This window comes from Drosophila miranda, chromosome XR (genome assembly GCF_003369915.1).
Source record: "Drosophila miranda strain MSH22 chromosome XR, D.miranda_PacBio2.1, whole genome shotgun sequence".
Classification (NCBI taxonomy): domain Eukaryota; kingdom Metazoa; phylum Arthropoda; class Insecta; order Diptera; family Drosophilidae; genus Drosophila; species Drosophila miranda.
In genome coordinates, this window is record NC_046674.1 from 44,188,790 (window position 1) to 44,210,155 (window position 21,366).

Below are 21,366 nucleotides of genomic sequence, written 5' to 3' on the forward strand. Positions count from 1 at the left end.
GCGGCATCGAAAACTATCCCAACAAATACAAAGCAAGCAACCGGTGGAGAAGCGAATAAACGAAAAGAATGCACTGCATGTATGTATGTATGGCTGTAAGTGCTATTTACCGAGGCTTCGGTTAACGAACCACCCTTTTGACGAGATTCAAACAACGGGTAAAACGGAATATAACCATTTTATAGTGATATATGTATGTGTATCAATAACTATGAAGGCATGAGTGAATATATATATGTATGCATATGTTCAAGTATATGCTAATTGAAAATGTATACGTAGCCATAAACATATGTACATAAATATGTGCGGGGGATTCAAGTTCAAGATTATTAAGAAATAGCTACTGGATCACTTGGGTGTAACGTGTAGGTAGCGCGCCGGTTAAAACGGCGGTGGGAGCGTAACTAACTGTTGTGAAATCCTCGATACGAGATTTCAATGTTGAGCAGAAATGCTCTGGGGAATCTTTGCGTGTAATAATGTACTACACGATATAGACAATTCGAGATTTATTCATTTGGACTTCAATCAACTTAAACTTTAATCTTAATCGCGTATAGAGTATGTATGTATGTAATGGGTAATACGGGCTTAAGCGCGGCCGGCTGCAACTGCTAATTGTCGTTGTGATTTCGTCGACACGCAAACGAAGACTCTTCATGGTGATCGGAGACGAGGTTACGCCGCCCTAGCATGAAACGACGCCGTTCTCCGAGTGGGCAATCGCAGTTAGAGCGCTCTCACTCTCTTTGTAGTTTAACCCTTAGAAAACCGTCCATGCCGCCCACAATACTGGGACCAGTATTAGAAACCAAAGGATGTCACATGTGAATGCTCTGTGAATAAATAAAGTGTTCGTTATGGTACATGTATGGTCGAATGGAGCTAGCAACGGTGGTAGGATTATTCTGAGGTCTGTGGCAACGGTAGCCGACATAGTTTAGAGACCGATCGTTTGTATACGCCTGATGCTGTTTTAACAGTTGCGACTCTGACTAAACTGTCAGCTCCAGGGTGAACTTCTATTATCCTTCCCAGTTTCCACTCGTTGGGTGGCAGTCGGTCATCCTTGACAATTACTAGATCGCTGACTTGTAGATTGTCGGTTTCATGTCGCCACTTTGGACGGGCTTGAAGATGTGATCCAATCCGAGCCAATCCGAACTCCAACGCTTCCAAAATTGCCGGATCATTTTCTGTCCTTCCAGAAATTGGACTGTGAGTGGAACATCCCTTGTCGTTACATCCGGCGGAGCTAATAATGAGTCTCCAATAAGAAAATGTGCCGGGGTGAGGACAGCTAGGTCCTCCGGCTCCGCGCTTAGTGGACATAATGGCCTGGAATTTAAACAGGCTTCAATTTGTGTTAGCACAGTAGCAAGTTGTTCGTAGGTCATTTTATATCCTGAAAAGGCTCGATAGAGATGTGGTTTGACAGACTTTACATTTGCCTCCCAAAGGCCTCCAAAATTAGGACTATGCGGTGGATTAAAATGCCATTGGACGTTTCGGGCCGCTAAAGCAGGTATTACAGTTGTGGGTAGCTCTCATTTCAAATGTATTTGCAAGGTTTGAAGAGCCCGGTCGGCACCAATGAAGTTCGTGCCGCAGTCGCTATACATGTGTTCACAGTAGCCCCGACGCGCGATGAAACGTTGTAGGGCCATGAGAAAGTGTTCGGTGGTTAAGCCCGTGACCGCTTCAAGATGAATTGCCTTTGTAGCCAAACAGATGAAAACTGCGATATACGCCTTGTAGTTTGTGTGTCCACGGAATCTGGATGCTTGAATTTCGAACGCGCCTGTATAGTCCACTCCGGTGGCGATGAATGCACGAGTTGGCGGATTGACTCTATGTAGGGGAAGATCGGCCATCAATTGTGCTGCTGGTTTCGGTCGGTGACGAAAACATCGGACGCATTGTCGAAGAATGCGTTTGACAGTTTGTTTTCCGTTGACTATCCAGAATTTGTGTCGAATAGTGGCCAGCGTTAATTCGGTGCCGCCGTGGAGTGCGAGACGGTGGGCATTACGCACGACGAGATCGGTAAAATGATGATGATTGGGAATGATCATTGGTTGTCGCTGGCTTATCGGAAGGTGCATTGCATTTCGCAGTCGACCTCTGACTCGTAGAATTTGTTGGTCATCTAGAAATGGGGATAATTGACACAGCTTGTGTGTGCCCGATAGTGCCTTGTTTCCCTTCAACCTCAATATTTCTGTCGCGTAGACCTCCTGTTGAATGCTGCGAACGAGATTAATTAAAGCGTTGTCGAGCTCCTGCACACTCAGTGGTCCAGATAGTTTGTCCCCTTTGGCTTGAATGTTATGTATAAACCGTAGAACATATGCCATGACTGATATTAATCTGTCGTATGAGGACGAGTTTTGGATGAAGGCTTCTGGAGCCTCCGAGACTTGCACAGCATTTTGGAACAAAACTGATGGTTTCTCCTCGATTATAGTCCTGTCGATGTCCTGACTGGGAACTCCGTTTGCCGGCCATTGGCTTTCCGGCTGCTGTAGCCATGATGGTCCAGACCACCATAATGGATGTACTGCTAACTCTTGTGGTGAAACCGCTGGGTTTACCGCAGTAGGTACATGTCTCCACTGAGTTGATGTACTATGCTCCAAAATCACAAAGGTTTGCCATCGGTGGGGATCTCCATTTATCCAAAACAAAACGATAGTAGCATCTGACCAATAGAAGGTTGCCATAGGTGGTCCTGCAGTGCGAAGTTGGTCCCGGATCCATTTTGCCAGTTTAACTGCCAGCAGCGCACCCGAAAGTTCGACTCGTGGAATTGTGATCGGTTTCGTGGGTGTGACTCGACTGCGTGCAGCTAGCAAATGAGTTTGAATCATTCCGTTTGGTAGCTCTGCACGAATATATGCACATGCTGCATACGCCAGTGATGATCCATCGCAGAAAACATGTAGCTGTAATGACGCAAGCTCGTGGATGTTAAAGCGCAGCCATCGTGGTACTTGAATTTGCTCGACATATGGCAAGTTCTGTATGAATCCCTGCCATCTATCAAGCAGTTCGGTTGGCAGCGGTTCATCCCAGTCCAGTTGTGCTAGGCTGCCATTGTTGCGTTTGATGCGGGCCATCCATGAGTCCTTGAGTATCGCCTTCGCGGTCATGACACAGGGCGTGATGAAACCTAATGGGTCGTACAGTCGGGCGACTGTGGAAAGTAAAGAACGTTTAGTATGTGCGTGACTGATTTCAAAATTTATCTTGAACCCAAAATAGTCTTGATGTGGATGCCAATAGAGGCCTAAGGTTTTAACGGGATCTTGGTACTCAAACTCTAATAATGTCTTATGAGATAAATGGTCTGGAGGTATGTCTTGTAGCAGAGAAGCGTCATTCGCAGACCACTTTCGAAGCTCCATTCCTGCTGATCGTAAGGCTCCGATCAATTGATTTTGAATTTCTAATGCTCCTTCGCGAGTGGAAGCTCCGCTTTGTACGTCGTCTACGTATATTTCGTGTCGAAGGACCCTTTCCGCGAGTGGGTATCGGTCTCGTTCATCCTGCGCCAGTTGATGTATGACGCGAATGGCTGTGTAAGGAGCTGAAGCGGTTCCAAACGTAACTGTGTTGAGATAATACTCAGCTACTTGGTTGTGTTCGTCATGCCAAAAGATGCGTTGATATTGCGAATCCTCTGCATTCATGTCAATGCATCTATACATCTTCTGAATGTCGGCAGCAAAAACAAAACGATGGAAACGCCAATTCAGGACCACGCCGGCTAGATCGTTTTGGAGCGCTGGTCCGGTGCATAGGACGTCATTGAGCGATTTTCCGTTTGACATGGGGGGACATGGGGACATCCAGTTTATGTCAATCCGTTGTGATTTGTAGAACCTGGGATCGGCGAGTTCTATTCCGTTCAAATGAGGACATTGCTGCAATTTGATGGATTTTGAAGGTAATTGCGATGTAAGCGTTTTAAGTATAAACGCAGTATCAATGGTAGTACAATACTGCGAAGTACAAGAACTTAATGACAATTCTGTAGTGTAGGTACACCTGTTCTTGGAGGTGGTCCCAACTCCAGCAATTTCTGCCGAAATTGGATGCCGCTTGAGGTTGAGAGCCTGCACTGTGTGCTCTGTAATGAGGGTTCCTTCCGAGCCTGAATCCACTAACGCACGTACCACAGCTGATTGGCCAGTGTGGGGGTTGTGGATTGTGACCAGGGCAGTGGCCAGAAGGACAGTGCTGGGTCCGTGATGCGTTGCCGTAGCGGCGACTAGTTGCGCAGAGTGTGTTCTCACAGACGAGTCGGTCGCTGCAGACTGTGGATGACCACCGGAACTAGTGTTGGGAACAACTGGGAGAGGCTGTGCAGTGCTCTGAGTAGGAAGTGGGGTCCTAGCGTAGAGTTGCGTAGGTGTAGCCCTGCCAGATGAGTCGCTCGTTGTATACTGCCAGGAGTTACCGGAACGAGCGCTATGGGAGGCTACGTGAGGCTGTGTTGCCACCTGAGCAGGAGTTGGGAAGTGCAGCAGTGTATGGTGTCTTTGACCACACTGCGTGCAGTTCCTTTTACTGGTACATTTTGAAAGTGCATGGGAACGGCTCAGACAGTTGAGGCATGCCTTTGCATGATCGACGATGGCTTTCCTTGCAAAGCAGTCCTTGGACAAAAGGTCCGGGCAATGCCGAAGATTGTGACTGTCGCTACAGTAAGGGCAGCGAGTGTGTTCGGCAACCGCAGTCTTGGCGTGGAAACTGTTGCCCTTGTATGTTACGTTGCCAACTGACTTCTTCGGGTGCCTTTGATTGGCAGGCTGCGGCACAGGTGTCCGCGTCGTGGAGTGGCCTCGATTTTCGAACACATCGATGCTGACGAGACGGTCGTTGAGAAATGATTGTAGCTGAGAAAATGTGGCAAGTTCGGCCGAGCTACCGAGATGGAGCTCCCAAGCTTGCAGTGTCGTGCTTGGCAGTCTGGAAGTGAGATGATGAGCCATCCAATGCTGAACATCTAGATTCTTGAAAGCATTGAGACAAACCGTCGCAACATTAAGCATATGTTTTATATCAGCAGACTGCTCCTTTGTCAACTGTGGCAAGTCATACAAACCGTTCATATGGTACATAAACTGCAGCCGGTTGTTGTCGTATCGCTTGAGGACGAGACTCCAAGCTGTTGCATAGTTATTTCCCGCAAGCGCCATCTGCTGAATATCCTCGTCGCGATCCGAGGGAAGAGCTTGCTTCAGGAAATGAAACCTTTGGACGTCGGACAGTTTCTGGTTGTTATGGATGAGTTGAACAAATGCATCGTGAAATGCCGGCCAATCCACAAACTTGCCTGTAAATGTCGGTACAGGTAGCTTGGGCAATTGCACTGATGATACAGATGGATTTGCTGGCTCCGGATTCTGCTGTACCGGTGGTGCTCTTGGACATACATTTTCGTAGGCCTCTGATATGATGCTGAATGCCGTTGTATAGTCTTCATCAAAGCGAAAGGCCACTTCGCTGGACACATAACTATGCGTACTTGGACATCGAAGTATTAGCAAACGTTGATGATTTTGCTCAAATTCACCTAAGAACCGTTGCAAAGTTTGTAAGCGCGTTTGAAAATAAGCTTTTGTTTTCCGATCTGCGTCATCCTTTCTGAAATTACGCACCGTTTGATTAACCCTCGCAATGAGATTTGTCTGAATAACACTGAGATTGTCGATCTCCACCTGAGGATCGGCTTCGAGGTCGTGGGACTCGGCTGTTGACATGTTGCTGTTATATGTGTATGTACCTTTCTCACCCTTAGTTGCACTCTCTTTGACCTTGTACAAAATACCCACAACGAAAAACTTACTCTGGTACTCGGGAGTGCTTCTCTTTGCTTAAAGCGTAGCTTAAGAGAACTTGCGAGTCGTTGTTGTTGGTGTTGTCCGAGCGGAGAGCAGAAACTGTGCTACTGTGAGCGTTGAGTTGAGGCCTTGTGTCTAGAGATGATGTGCAGCAACAGAACGCTCGTTGGTCTCTTGGTCTCTGCTTTGCACGAGAGAGAGGCTGCTGTCTAACCGTCGGCTTGTGTTGTTGTTGTGTGCTACTGTCCAGGCACAGAGCTATCGTCTGGTCTTCTTTGTCCCTGCTTCGTGCGAGAGATAGCGGCTGTTGGATAAACCGTTGGTTTGCGTTGTGTTTGCCGTTTACAGTTGCAGCCGGTAAAATATGATTTTATTTGTACATTTAACTGAACGCGGAACGAGGTAGAATCATATGCGTATAGTACGAATTAAACGCGGTTCCCCTCATGGGCCACCAAAAATGTTGTGAAATCCTCGATACGAGATTTCAATGTTGAGCAGAAATGCTCTGGGGAATCTTTGCGTTTAATAATGTACTACACGATATAGACAATTCGAGATTTATTCATTTGGACTTCAATCAACTTAAACTTTAATCTTAATCGCGTATAGAGTATGTATGTATGTAATGGGTAATACGGGTTTACGCGGCCGGCTGCAACTGCTAATTGTCGTTGTGATTTCGTTGACACGCATACGAAGACTCTTCATGGTGATCGGAAACGAGGTTACGCCGCCCTAGCATGAAACGACGCCGTTCTCCGAGTGGGCAATCGCAGTTAGAGCGCTCTCACTCTCTTTGTAGTTTAACCCTTAGAAAACCGTCCACGATCCAATTCAGATTCTTAAAGTCTTAAAGATATGGTCATTCTCTACAATTCTACGTTTTTGGTTTTCTCATATCTTTAAAATTGTGGATGCCACAGATTTTCGTCCTTTGTGGGGGCGGAAGTGGGCGGGGCGAAGTTTTGAAATATTTTTGTAGCAGTGACATATCACAGAAGTCTGGATCCAAAACATCGTTGCTCTAGCTCTTATAGTCTTTGAGCACTAGGCGCTGAAGGGGACGGACAGACGGACAGACGGACGGACGGACAGACGGACAGACAGACATGGCTCAATCGACTCGGCTATTGATGCTGATCAAGAATATATATACTTTATGGGGTCGAAACGATTCCTTTTGGACGTTACACACATCCACTTTTACCACAAATCTAATATACCCCAATACTCATTTTGAGTATCGGGTATAATTAGAAGAAAAAAAATTTCGACTACATTTACATTCATCTTCTATTTTTCATGGCTTTACACAATTACCCAAGATATCTGCTGTTCATTGAAATAGTGTTGCTTTCGAACAAAATCAAAAAAATAAACTCAAATTAAAACCTATTTTATATGTTCTGTATGAGCTGCTTTACCCCAGCCTGGCATGGGTCAGTAAGATCCTGCCAACGTTTCAATAGGATTTGAGCCAATAATTTGAATAATTCTTAAGCCACTTGCCAAAACTTAGTTCATGTTGACGGATTTGCAGTTGGTAGAATTCCTTTGACCTTCGGCCATAAGATTTCGATGAGTTTAAGATCCAGTGGCTAAGCTAAACATGGCAGAACGTCTATATTTTCGGAATATTTTTTGTTCAGGGCATCAGTAGATAATTGCCGCGCACTGTGCCAACTCCGTGCGGTCCGGTCCCAACTCGATGTCGCGAGTTTGGCGGTGCGCTCGGAAGATCCACAATCCACACGGCGTTCACCGCAGCGTAACGCTTAAGATAAGTTAGTTACGCTCCCACCGCCGTTTTAACCGGCGCGCTACCTACACGTTACACCCAAGTGATCCAGTAGCTATTTCTTAATAATCTTGAACTTGAATCCCCCGCACATATTTATGTACATATGTTTATGGCTACGTATACATTTTCAATTAGCATATACTTGAACATATGCATACATATATATATTCACTCATGCCTTCATAGTTATTGATACACATACATATATCACTATAAAATGGTTATATTCCGTTTTACCCGTTGTTTGAATCTCGTCAAAAGGGTGGTTCGTTAACCGAAGCCTCGGTAAATAGCACTTACAGCCATACATACATACATGCAGTGCATTCTTTTCGTTTTTTCGCTTCTCCACCGGTTGCTTGCTTTGTATTTGTTGGGATAGTTTTCGATGCCGCGCTTGAACTTAATGGAACGTTAAGCAACGCGCTACCTCGCATTTCGAGGGTATATTTGGACCAATCGGCAGCCATTTTCACACGGTCTAAGTTTGCCTTCGCTGCAAGCAGACTGACCCGCTTCGACCAGAAGCTCGACGCTCCAGATGCTAGCACTCCAACCTGCTCCCTCTCCCAAGTCCATCGAGATCAACTCCAAAGCCTGTGGGCAAAGGTGGACGCGGAGTTCTAGGCCTGTTCGGTGGCGATGGCGGAAGCGGATCCAAAGGGTGGTAGCTGATGTCCAAGGGATGTACGATGACTGCTACACGGTCTACACGTAATGCCTTGCCGAACTGAACGATCAGCTCGAGCCCCGAGTGTCTCTCACACGCCGCAACTGGCCGTTCAAGTGCAGACTTCCGGCGGTAGCCTCCATTCTCCATGTGACACTGGGGACTACCAGCAGTGTCCCACGTTCTGAGACCTGAGGTCTCCATTCTCAATGCCGTGTCCGCTCAGTCAAAGAAGATCTGCAGTTTTTCCATCCGCTCTCTGACTAAGCCGGGCTTACAACTAAATGCCGCAACCTACGTTATTCCGGAATTGGCCCTATGTGGTGGTTCTCTTGAGAGAATTACCGTGGTGGATGATCTTGGTGTTATATTAGACGCCAAGCTAAAGTATTCTGAACACATGTCGACAATGGTAAATATGGCCATGGGCGTACTTTGGTTTATAAAGAGGTGGTCAAAAGAATTTGACGACCCCTATATAACAAAGACTCTCTATACCTCGCTAGCTCGTACAAAGTACACCAGGACCGTATAGAATCAGTACAGAAAAACTCTTTACTCTTTGCTGTGCGGGGCCTTAACTGGGATACGGGTGTAGGTTGACAGACTGGCCTTGTATTCGACCTAGTTTTGCTCAACGTTTTCAGCCTTAGCTTTATTGAAGAGTCTCCGGGAGGCTTTCCGGAGTTCACCCAGTTTCGGATTCCACCATTCAGGTTTCTTCCGGCCTCTGTTCTTGCCAGAGGGGCATGCTTTGTCGAGCGCCTTATTGCAGGCGTCGGTAAAGATCTTAAGAAGACGAGGCGTGGGCTCCGTGGAGAACTCCTCCTCAGATGGGGGCTCAGGGAGAACGCGACAGAGGTAATCAGAGTACCGAGTCCAGTTTGTCCGCCTGATGTTCCGGAATCGGACTGGCTTCGGTACTGAGAAGGAGAAGACAGTTTCCACGTACCTGTGGTCCGAGAAGGAGTGCTCTTCCAGGACCCTCCAGGATACAATGTTACGCTGTATCTCATGAGAGGCAAGCGTGAGGTCCAGGACCTCCTTGCGGTTTTTAATGATAAAGGTGGGATCACTACCCCGGTTTAATAAGACCATCTGAGTGGTCAGTAAGTAACTGAAAAGCTACTCACCCCTTTCGTTTGTGTCAGTGCTTCCCCACTGACAGTGATGTGCATTGGCATCGCACCCCACAATTAGGCCGATGTCCTTGGCCGAGCAGTCTGCGATTAGAGCCCGGAGAGGCGCGTGTGGAGGGGGGTCTGGTTGTTCATGCCCCATGTATGCGGAGCAGATCCTCAGTGAGCGCTCCTGGCCTTCGAGGCTCACTGCGGTGTGGTCTTCATTGCTGAAATTTGGGAGCAAAAATAAGTGCAACTCTCTTTTTGCAAGAATGCAATTTTACCTGCGGTTTCAGCTACATATAGCTTGTAGTCAGAAGTCCTCAGACCGGAGACCCTGTTTCCGTCGGCTCCACCCTTGGCCAGGTGGAGCAGTAGAGCAGCGCATGCTGCCTTACAATGGTGGAGGTTTATCTGCAGGAGCGTCAACGACATTCCTGAGGCTCGCCTCCACCATTGTTGCTTCTAGATCGCTGTCAGGGGACTCCGGCTCCTCCCCGACAACGATGTGGCTGAGACCTCTGGCTAGGTCGCTCTCGTCGAACGCGTAGTCGTCCAAGATGTCGTCCGACATCATGGATATCCTCCACCTTTGCCACCTTCCAATCGGCTGTAGGAAGGTGGGGGTTGCAGACCTGCAGTAACCTGAGGATCTTCTCGGGCTCTGCAGGCTTAGCCGAGACCCACGCTCTGGCTCTCGGGCGACTAGGGACATCTTCCCACTTCACGGCCTCCAGTTTCGCCCCTGGATAGACCTCTTTTAGGGCCGCCACCGCCTTCATGTAGAGGGCCGCAGAGCGAGCGTCTTGGCAGGCGATGGCTTTCACCTTGCCTTGATGCCACCCTGCGTCCTCACACTTTGGCGGTGGTCCGCCGTTCTCCTCCAGTTCCAGTAGGAACCGGTCCTGGAGCTCGTTCTCCACCAGGTGCCACTTATCGCGAGGGACATGGCCGTCCTCGGCGCCCCTGTCCAGGACACCGATCAGGGTCTTTCCCCTCGCCACCTCAGCGAACGACCGGATCGTGAGGTGGGTCTTCACCCGCTTGGCTTGCTGGGCTTGGCCTGGCTGATTTGCGGGGTCCTCCGCTCCATCTTACTCTAGTAGACTGCTATAAGTAAACCTCCCATCCTTAGTTAGCCATACGAAAATGCTTGGTGTGATTTTTGTGCACAACTTGATCAGGGGTTACATAGACAGCCCTGATCTGTTGGGCCGCATAAACTTCACGATTCCTATTAGACTAACTAAAAATGTTATACCGTTGTTCCTTCCACTTTGTAGATCGAATTATTCCTTGCATGAACCGTTTAGGGTCTTATGCTCGGATTATAATTCCCTCTACCTAAGTTACTCACACAATTAGAAATTAGAAATTGTAGTGGTATTTGTATTTGTATTTTAAATGCATGCTTAGTTGCTTAATAAGTGTAGTGCTAATTTTCCTCGAATATTAGTCTTACAACTATCTTTCCTGCATGTTCGCGTTTGGTTCGGCTACGCACCGCGCGTAATGCGGCAGCGCCCCTCGGTCTGTTAGACGGGAGGAGGGCTGACGGTGCAGTAATTGCATCGCCTCTTTTAAGATGCAGTCATTGCATGTCAACGTCCATAAAGAAAAAATGTCTGTCCGGTAAAAGTAAGTCTGACCAACTTAAATTTTTCATGTTTTTTACTAGACTAGAAGCTATTTTTACAAAAAATAATCATGACCATAGCGATAAGCCTTCCTTATATTTTCGGGTACCGTGATTTTTAATATTAAGCAGTCTATGTTTTTTGGCTTATATCCCTTTCTGTAAATATTTGTTTTCGAATTTGCCCAAAACTTTTTAACTGGCCTTAACTGAGCCACATTTGCAGGTTTTGCAGCTTAGGCACGAACTCAATGCTTTGTTAAGTGCTTAACAAATGAGTTGGAAGCAGATCAAGGATAGTGGTCTTCAGTCTTCTTCAGATGTGACAAAGTTGCGACAATGTTTGAAATAAACATAGAAATGTTGAAAAAACCCACAATGTTGCGAGAATGTTAGAAATAAACAGTGTAACGTTGAAAAAACGGACGCATGGTATGAGAAATGCTACGTTGTGAAAACAGTCAAGGAAAACACTTAGAAAAGAAAGGTTTATCCAACGGCTTCGAGTTCAATAAAACATACGGCTTTTCCTGTGAATACGGATATTTGGAAATTCCGCCAAGAACTTGCCGAAAAACCAACAAAGGTATTCCCATATATATGGGAGGATCTGAACCCAAAACAAGCAAAAAAAAAAGTGGCCAAGAGGCTTCAGAGTTGTTCTGGCATAATGAGCAGAAGCTATTATCATTCGCATAATACCTATCAACAAATTTTTTAAGCGTCGGAAGACAATTGTCCTTGTAATTTTGCGCATTTACAGCCAATACAGCCAATATGTTGGTTTTTTTCATCTGGTACAGAGAAAAGTTTGATCAGGTCTTCTGGTGTCTGCATATGTAGTATAGAGAAAACTATTTTTTAACAATTTTTTTACAGTTTTATAATTTATTGTACCAATACGTTGTATTAAATGTAATTCGTTACATAATTACCCATACTAATAAATCGTTATATATATATAAATGGAGTAAAAAATTTACGGGATTTCATAAATTGAGAATGACTGAGCCGATCTGTCTCAAATTTGGTTTTCAGCTGTTTAAATTATCCAGGAGAAGGTTTATACGAAAACGCTCCCGAAAAAAATGGATTTTCAATTTTATTTTTTTTAATACTAGCCGAAGTAGCCGTATTAGCGGAGAATCAATTGCCATAGTCGGAGATCAGGTCAAGACTCTTTATATTCTCCATCAAGAAACAATCAACTGAGTTGTCCTCATTTCTTATCCGTGCAACCACAATGAGCGCCACAGCAAAACGAGGCAGGGCCGGCTAGTTAAACAACAAAAATCGAAGTATAGAGGCAATATAAAGAAAATTCCGTTTTGTATAAGGAGACTTAAAAAAAAAATGTAATAATGTTAATTATTATGTATTCTTCTTTTTTATGTGTAATTTAATTTACAAAGACTTGGAGGAAACTAATATATATTTAAATACTAATATTTAGTATACTAGCTCAAAAAATACTTTTCTCAAAATTTTATGTCTTGTAACTCATTTTTAGCCTGCCCTAGAATCTTAAATGTTTGCGTCCGATAGGGTAGGGTAGCCTTAAAGCAATTTTGATCAGCGTTGGTGTCAGCAGTAGTAAATGTTAGGGAGGGTATTGGCATTTGCCTCATGCGTTGCGGGCGCTGCTGATGATATTGCTGGTTTGGATGAGTCTGATTACGTCTCTGGCAGTACATTTTTGCAGAGTTAGGAGGTTGAATGTCAACAAAAAACGGCTGCAGGTTGCGACTGTGCTCTTCAAAAATGTTCTCCATATGCAACATACACTCTTGCAGTTGAACCTATTCATATAAAAATAAAATTTAGTCAATGCCTTGGACTTCAATCTTTCTTATACAAACTTGTTCGATGCTGGTTAAGTCCGTAAGTAGACCTAATAAAAAGGGAAGACTATGGCCTGTGCGAAGATGCCATTTTAGCCCACGCATTGAAGCGGCTATACTCGATGCTGCTATTGTGCTAGCTTTGCAAATTGATGTTCTGCGGAATAACAGTTATATAACTTATATAAGTGTTATATATAATAAGAAGAATAATAAAATATTAAAATACCGAATATTCGGTAAAATGCACATCCCCACAACAAAACATGTCTGTCCAGAGAAGGATTGGTAATTTCGGCTTCAGAATTCCAAAGGGGGCTCTAAAACACATGATGGGTATATTTTGGTATATTGTAAGGAATGGGCAGATCAAGCAGGCCAAGAATTGGGTTCTCATGCCGTATTGACTAGGAATAGTTTTTCTTAGCTCAAACTTGGTTCGCCATGGAGCTTAAATTTTGTCTGAAATATTGTGATCCCATAATTGTAAAAGTAACTCTCTGTCTACATTCCTCGATTCGGAAATTTAAAAAAAACGAGGTGGAACGTTGTGAGTTGCTGCGGACACCGCAACTCTACAGTTATACCCGATACTAAGTCAGTATGGCTCTCCTGCGGCAGACGCCGCTAATATTGAACCACACGACAAAGAGTGCGTGCGAGAGAGACAGAAAATCAGTCTGAGCGTGACGTCGGGTGCTGCGTAGCCACTGAAAATTGATTTCTTGCTTTTGGCTACAAAAATGATCCGATCTGATCCAGATTCAGCAATCTGATAGATATGGTCATTATCTATGATTCTGCGTTTTTAGTTTTTTCAAATGTGCAATATTGTGGATGCAACAGATTTTCGTCTTTTGTGTGGGCGGAAGGGGGTGGGGCGAAATTCTGAGATATACGTTTTATAGTGAGATCTAACAGAAGTGCGGATACCAAATTTGGTTACTCTAGCCTTAATAGTCTCTGAGATTTGTGGATGCCCCAGATTTTCGTCCTTTGCGGGGGCGGAAGGGGGTGTGGCGAAATTTGGACACGAAACGGTCAAGGTCCGATATCACAGGAGTGTGGATAACAAATTTGGTTGCTCTGGCTCTTATAGGTTCTGAGATCCTTGAACTCATATTTTGCAATTGACAAAACCGACCATGAAACCTGTGTGTTAGAGAGAGACAGAGCGAGAAAGAATGAAATTGTTTTCTTGATTCTGGCTAAAATCATTATACGATCTGGTTCAGATTTTGCACTGTAGAAGATATGGTCATCCTCACCGATTCTGCGTTTTTGGTTTTATCGTATCTTTAAAAATGTGGATGCCACAGATTTTCGTCCTTTGTGGGGGCGGAAGTGGGCGGGGCGAAGTTTTGAAATATTTTTGTAGCAGTGACATATCACAGAAGTCTGGATCCACAACATCGTTGCTCTAGCTCTTATAGTCTTTGAGCACTAGGCGCTGAAGGGGACGGACGGACGGACGGACGGACAGACGGACAGACAGACAGGGCTCAATCGACTCGGCTATTGATGCTGATCAAGAATATATACTCATTTTGAGTATCGGGTATAAAAACGGAAGGGCTCGTTGTGAGGTGCTGTGGCGACCGAAACTCTACATTTATACCCGATACTAACTCCGGCAGACGCCGAAATTTTGAGATATACGTTGTTTAATGACATCTAACAGGAGTGTGGATACATAATTTGGTTGCTCTAGCCTTAATAGTCTCTGAGATTTGTGGATGCCCCAGATTTTCGTCCTTTGCGGGGGCGGAAGGGGGTGTGGCGAAATTTTGAAACTAGCTCGTCAAGGTCCGATATCACAGGAGTGTGGATCAAAAATTTGGTTGCTCTAGCTTTTGTAGTCTCTGAGATCTAGGAACTCACTTTTAGCAATAGGCAAAGCCGACCATGAAACCTGTGTGTTAGAGAGAGACAGAGCGAAGAGAATGAAATTTTTTTCATCAGATTCTGCAGTCTAGAAGATATAATCATTCTCTACGATTCTGCGTTTTCTCATATCTTTAAAATTGTGGATGCCACAGATTTTCGTCCTTTGTGGGGGCGGAAGTGGGCGGGGCGAAGTTTTGAAATATTTTTGTAGCAGTGACATATCACAGAAGTCTGGATCCAAAACATCGTTGCTCTAGCTCTTATAGTCTTTGAGCACTAGGCGCTGAAGGGGACGGACAGACGGACAGACGGACGGACGGACAGACGGACAGACAGACATGGCTCAATCGACTCGGCTATTGATGCTGATTAAGAATATATATACTTTATGGGGTCGGAAACGATTCCTTTTGGACGTTACACACATCCACTTTTACCACAAATCTAATATACCCCAATACTCATTTTGAGTATCGGGTATAATTAGAAGAAAAAAAATTTCGACTACATTTACATTCATCTTCTATTTTTCATGGCTTTACACAATTACCCAAGATATCTGCTGTTCATTGAAATAGTGTTGCTTTCGAACAAAATCAAAAAAATAAACTCAAATTAAAACCTATTTTATCAGGCAGGCTCCGTTTTTCATTTACTTTTGCGGATTACGTTTTCAGCCAAAACGTTTCGATTTCGTTTTAAGGTGCTCCAGTTTTCACATATTTTTTTTATTGATATGTTTCTTTTTTCATCGTTTCTGGCAAACAAAAACAGCTGACCTGGCTGCTTTGTAAAAATACAGCGTGATTAAAATGCCTTTTATTTTTTCAATTGCTTGTTTTGAAGCAAAACGATTGCAGAAATTACGTGATCTAAGAAGATCTAGACATCTTAGATGCAACACTTGTGTATTTAACATGTCTGACGAACTGTGAGTAACAGCATGCGTATTGAAAATTAAATTGCTTATGGTAAAGCTTTCAGATTTGTGAAGTCATTTCGGATCGACAAAAAAACTTTCAAAATGATTTTGGAGAAAGTTCAACCCCATTAAGGTGTTACCAGGAAGTTATCTCCCTCTACGCAATTGGCTTCAGTAATGTGATATCTCGCCACTGGCTGCTACCAGTGGGCAGTTGCCAAAGACCACCATATAAACATTGGACGCAGTACATTTGGAAAGATTCTTCACAAACTTATTCCGTTGATGGACAGGCTGTTATGTATTGAGTTCATTTCGTTGTAGATGAATAATCATCAATTGCAACAATCATATGAATATTTCTATCGGAACTTTAAATTGCCTCGAATTGGTGCCTGTGTGGATGGAACTCACATCAGAATACTAAAGCCTGTACAAAACCACTCCGTGTTCTATAATAGGAAATGATTTTATAGCATGAATGCCATGGTGGTGTGTAACTACAACATGGAGATAATTGCTATTGATGCCACGCACCCTGGTTCCTGCCATGACTCCATCATTTGGAATCACTCCCCTGCTAGGGAATATTTATCCACGACCATTAATGGGTTTGTTTTGGCTGATTCGGGCTACGCTCTAGAGAGTTTTGTTCTGACTCCTTATAGGAGCGCGGAGATAGCCACCTATCAGCACAGATTCAACATAAAGCATACTGGAGCACGAAATATTATAGAACGCACCATTGGAGTCCTTAAAAGCCGTTTCCGTTGCTTGCAACGCACTTTAAATTACCCACCAATATTTTGTTGCCAAATTATAAATGTATGCTGTGCCCTGCACAATATTTGTAGAAGACGTAATGTCTTAATCGAGGAGGATGTTCGATTTGACGACCCTTTAGACACTGAAAATGAATTCGACGACACTGAAAATAATGGATCATCTATACGCGATGAAATAGCTCAGGCCATTCCTTATTAAAATGCAAAATTTTTCATGTTTTCTTCTTTATGTCATTCGATATTCTTTATAACTAATAAAGCTAAGTTTCACAAAAAAACTAATAGGAAACTAATTATTTCGCAAATTTGTCCAAAATTTGGCTAAATTTGTCTACAAGCGCCTTTTGGACCTCGAGCTTCTCCTCTAACGATTCCATTCGTTCGAAATGTTCCGAAATTTTCTTGGAAATTGCCGACATTTCATCCAGCTGAGCAGCGCAGAGATCGTTGAGGTCCATGGTCTGCGCTGGTCTAGTTCGACGGCGCTTCGGCATGGGCTCCTCCTTCTCTGAGGGTTCGTCCTTCTGTGAGGGTTCGTCCTTCTCTGAGGGTTCCTCCTCAATGGGGTCTTCCATCACGCACTTAACCCCAGTGTCGGACTCCTTGGTGGTACGGGGGGGAAGTCCATACGCTGCCCACCTACTCCTTCCACCATTTCGTAGAGGCCACATAGCTTGGCCACTTCCTCCTCCAATTCCCCAAGCGATTGCTGAGCGAAGGGCTCTCCACCTGTAGCTCGAGTTTCTGATTTGTTTTTCGCCATCTTCTTGCGGATGTTTGTTTTCCAATCTGCCCAAACCTGAAATTGTAGAATTGAATATAGTAGTGTGCTACCTTTTGTTGTGCAACACATACCTTTTTCCAACCCAATGCGTCCTTGATTGGCGGCCCAACAGCATTGAGAGCGCCGCAAAGCTCTGCCCACTTGGCATCGACAACAACTCGGTCGCCCTTCACAAATCCTTTTGCCAAGTCCGGGTTGTCTTTCATAAAACCCACCAGGATTTCATCTTGAAGAGATGATTTATGCTTTCCCCTGGATATAAAGAACAAAGCGGTAATTTTGAAATAAAAAATTAATTTGCTGCACTTACATTTTGAAGTCCGAATTAAATTGGGCGGGAAACAGCTGTGCTCACCCAGATGTTCTGTTAAGCGCATGTTACAAGCACAGTCTGAGCTGTTACATGCACATTTGTGCAAAAATTTGTGCACATTTGTTATACGCAAAAATTGATTACTTGCCAACGTTCCGATAACCAAATCGGAATGGGTCAGCTGCTTACACCAAAACGAAATTTGTTGTTGCTGTGGCCAATTTTGTCCGAACCAAATTTGAGGTTGGGTTAAAATAAAATTATTTATAAAAAAAAGCACAAGTTAAATTACCCTGATATAGGTATCAAGTTTATGTTAATGCATCAATAAGTCATCTATTTTTTTCCTTTTGCAATTAGGGTTCGTTTTGTTGTATAAAAAGCCGTTTACTTTTCATTTCGTCAACGAAAATGTTTTCGTTTTGAAAACGAAGAAATCTTGCGGAATGGGAAAAAGAGAGCCCCAATTTATGTGATTTCAAAAGTAAATCGGAAAACTTTTGTGAAAGTGAAAAACGGAGCCTGGCTGTATATGTTCTGTATGAGCTGCTTTACCCCAGCCTGGCATGGGTCAGTAAGATCCTGCCAACGTTTCAATAGGATTTGAGCCAATAATTTGAATAATTCTTAAGCCACTTGCCAAAACTTAGTTCATGTTGACGGATTTGCAGTTGGTAGAATTCCTTTGACCTTCGGCCATAAGATTTCGATGAGTTTAAGATCCAGTGACTGAGCTAAACATGGCAGAACGTCGATATTTTCGGAATATTTTTTGTTCAGGGCATCAGTTGATAATTGCCGCGCACTGTGCCAACTCCGTGCGGTCCGGTCCCAACTCGATGTCGCGAGTTTGGCGGTGCGCTCGGAAGATCCACAATCCACACGGCGTTCACCGCAGCGTAACGCTTAAGATAAGTTAGTTACGCTCCCACCGCCGTTTTAACCGGCGCGCTACCTACACGTTACACCCAAGTGATCCAGTAGCTATTTCTTAATAATCTTGAACTTGAATCCCCCGCACATATTTATGTACATATGTTTATGGCTACGTATACATTTTCAATTAGCATATACTTGAACATATGCATACATATATATATTCACTCATGCCTTCATAGTTATTGATACACATACATATATCACTATAAAATGGTTATATTCTGTTTTACCCGTTGTTTGAATCTCGTCAAAAGGGTGGTTCGTTAACCGAAGCCTCGGTAAATAGCACTTACAGCCATACATACATACATGCAGTGCATTCTTTTCGTTTTTTCGCTTCTCCACCGGTTGCTTGCTTTGTATTTGTTGGGATAGTTTTCGATGCCGCGCTTGAACTTAATGGAACGTTAAGCAACGCGCTACCTCGCATTTCGAGGGTATATTTGGACCAATCGGCAGCCATTTTCACACGGTCTAAGTTTGCCTTCGCTGCAAGCAGACTGACCCGCTTCGACCAGAAGCTCGACGCTCCAGATGCTAGCACTCCAACCTGCTCGCTCTCCCAAGTCCATCGAGATCAACTCCAAAGCCTGTGGGCAAAGGTGGACGCGGAGTTCTAGGCCTATTCGGTGGCGATGGCGGAAGCGGATCCAAAGGGTGGTAGCTGATGTCCAAGGGATGTACGATGACTGCTAAACGGTCTACACGTAATGCCTTGCCGAACTGAACGATCAGCTCGAGCCCCCGAGTGTCTCTCACACGCCGCAACTGGCCGTTCAAGTGCAGACTTCCGGCGGTAGCCTCCATTCTCCATGTGACACTGGGACTACCAGCAGTGTCCCACGTTCTGAGACCTGAGGTCTCCATTCTCAATGCCGTGTCCGCTCAGTCAAAGAAGATCTGCAGTTTTTCCATCCGCTCTCTGACTAAGCCGGGCTTACAACTAAATGCCGCAACCTACGTTATTCCGGAATTGGCCCTATGTGGTGGTTCTCTTGAGAGAATTACCGTGGTGGATGATCTTGGTGTTATATTAGACGCCAAGCTAAAGTTTTCTAACACATGTCGACAATGGTGAATATGGCCATGGGCGTACTTTGGTTTATAAAGAGGTGGTCAAAAGAATTTGACGACCCCTATATAACAAAGACTCTCTATACCTCGCTAGTTCGTACAAAGTACACCAGGACCGTATAGAATCAGTACAGAAAAACTCTTTACTCTTTGCTCTGCGGGGCCTTAACTGGGATACGGGTGTAGGTTGACAGACTGGCCTTGTATTCGGCCTAGTTTTGCTCAACGTTTTCAGCCTTAGCTTTATTGAAGAGTCTCCGGGAGGCTTTCCGGAGTTCACCCAGTTTCAGATTCCACCATTCGGGTTTCTTCCGGCCTCTGTTCTTGCCAGAGGGGCATGCTTTGTCGAGCGCCTTATTGCAGGCGTCGGTAAAGATCTTAAGAAGACGAGGCGTGGGCTCCGTGGAGAACTCCTCCTCAGATGGGGGCTCAGGGAGAACGCGACAGAGGTAATCAGAGTACCGAGTCCAGTTTGTCCGCCTGATGTTCCGGAATCGGACTGGCTTCGGTACTGAGAAGGAGAAGACAGTTTCCACGTACCTGTGGTCCGAGAAGGAGTGCTCTTCCAGGACCCTCCAGGATACAATGTTACGCTGTATCTCATGAGAGGCAAGCGTGAGGTCCAGGACCTCCTTGCGGTTTTTAATGATAAAGGTGGGATCACTACCCCGGTTTAATAAGACCATCTGAGTGGTCAGTAAGTAACTGAAAAGCTACTCACCCCTTTCGCTTGTGTCAGTGCTTCCCCACTGACAGTGATGTGCATTGGCATCGCACCCCACAATTAGGCCGATGTCCTTGGCCGAGCAGTCTGCGATTAGAGCCCGGAGAGGCGCGTGTGGAGGGGGGTCTGGTTGTTCATGCCCCATGTATGCGGAGCAGATCCTCAGTGAGCGCTCCTGGCCTTCGAGGCTCACTGCGGTGTGGTCTTCATTGCTGAAATTTGGGAGCAAAAATAAGTGCAACTCTCTTTTTGCAAGAATGCAGGTACGAATTTTACCTGCGGTTTCAGCTACATATAGCTTGTAGTCAGAAGTCCTCAGACCGGAGACCCTGTTTCCGAGGATCCAGGGCTCCTGAATGAGGACTATGTCGGCTCCACCCTTGGCCAGGTGGAGCAGTAGAGCAGCGCATGCTGCCTTACAATGGTGGAGGTTTATCTGCAGGAGCGTCAACGACATTCCTGAGGCTCGCCTCCACCATTGTTGCTTCTAGATCGCTGTCAGGGGACTCCGGCTCCTCCCCGACAACGATGTGGCTGAGACCTCTGGCTAGGTCGCTCTCGTCGAACGCGTAGTCGTCCAAGATGTCGTCCGACATCTGCCGCATCCGACGCCGGGTTGTCTTCCTCGCACGAGGCCCCCTCTTTTGGGATCTCCGGCAGCTCCGGGTCTGGCTCGACCTCCGCTTGCCTGCCCTTGCGATCGGACTTGTAAGTGGATATGGTGACCTTAGACCTCTTTTAGGGCCGCCACCGCCTTCATGTAGAGGGCCGCAGAGCGAGCGTCTTGGCAGGCGATGGCTTTCACCTTGCCTTGATGCCACCCTGCGTCCTCACTCTTTGGCGGTGGTCCGCCGTTCTCCTCCAGTTCCAGTAGGAACCGGTCCTGGAGCTCGTTCTCCACCAGGTGCCACTTATCGCGAGGGACATGGCCGTCCTCGGCGCCCCTGTCCAGGACACCGATCAGGGTCTTGCCCCTCGCCACCTCAGCGAACGATCGGATCGTGAGGTGGGTCT

General features: G+C 45.4%; 1 protein-coding gene and 2 long non-coding RNA genes across 3 annotated transcripts; 1 reads left to right on the top strand and 2 right to left on the bottom strand.

The window, feature by feature from the left end:
* Positions 1-12,442: 12,442 nt before the first annotated feature.
* LOC117186358 lies at positions 12,443-13,048 on the bottom strand. The gene is made up of 2 exons (XR_004471460.1): positions 12,943-13,048; positions 12,443-12,882 (listed from the first exon to the last, which is right to left on the bottom strand). It is a non-coding gene; the product is annotated as an uncharacterized LOC117186358 (long non-coding RNA).
* Positions 13,049-15,423: 2,375 nt separating this feature from the next.
* On the top strand, positions 15,424-16,800 carry LOC117186359. The gene is made up of 2 exons (XR_004471461.1): positions 15,424-15,742; positions 15,796-16,800. It is a non-coding gene; the product is annotated as an uncharacterized LOC117186359 (long non-coding RNA).
* On the bottom strand, positions 16,736-17,721 carry LOC117186356. Its single transcript, XM_033387074.1, has 3 exons — positions 17,613-17,721; positions 17,374-17,554; positions 16,736-17,317 (listed from the first exon to the last, which is right to left on the bottom strand). Coding segments are annotated over exons 1-3 (408 nt in total). The 5' UTR covers positions 17,615-17,721; the 3' UTR covers positions 16,736-17,092.
* Between the last annotated feature and the right edge of the window lie 3,645 nt (positions 17,722-21,366).

What these genes read in the sequence shown, in the direction of transcription:
- LOC117186356 (XM_033387074.1), bottom strand. An exon ending in ACGCATTGGGTTGGAAAAAG is followed by an intron (nt 17,318 to 17,373) that starts GTATGTGTTGCA and finishes CTACAATTTCAG; the next exon opens with GTTTGGGCAGATTGGAAAAC.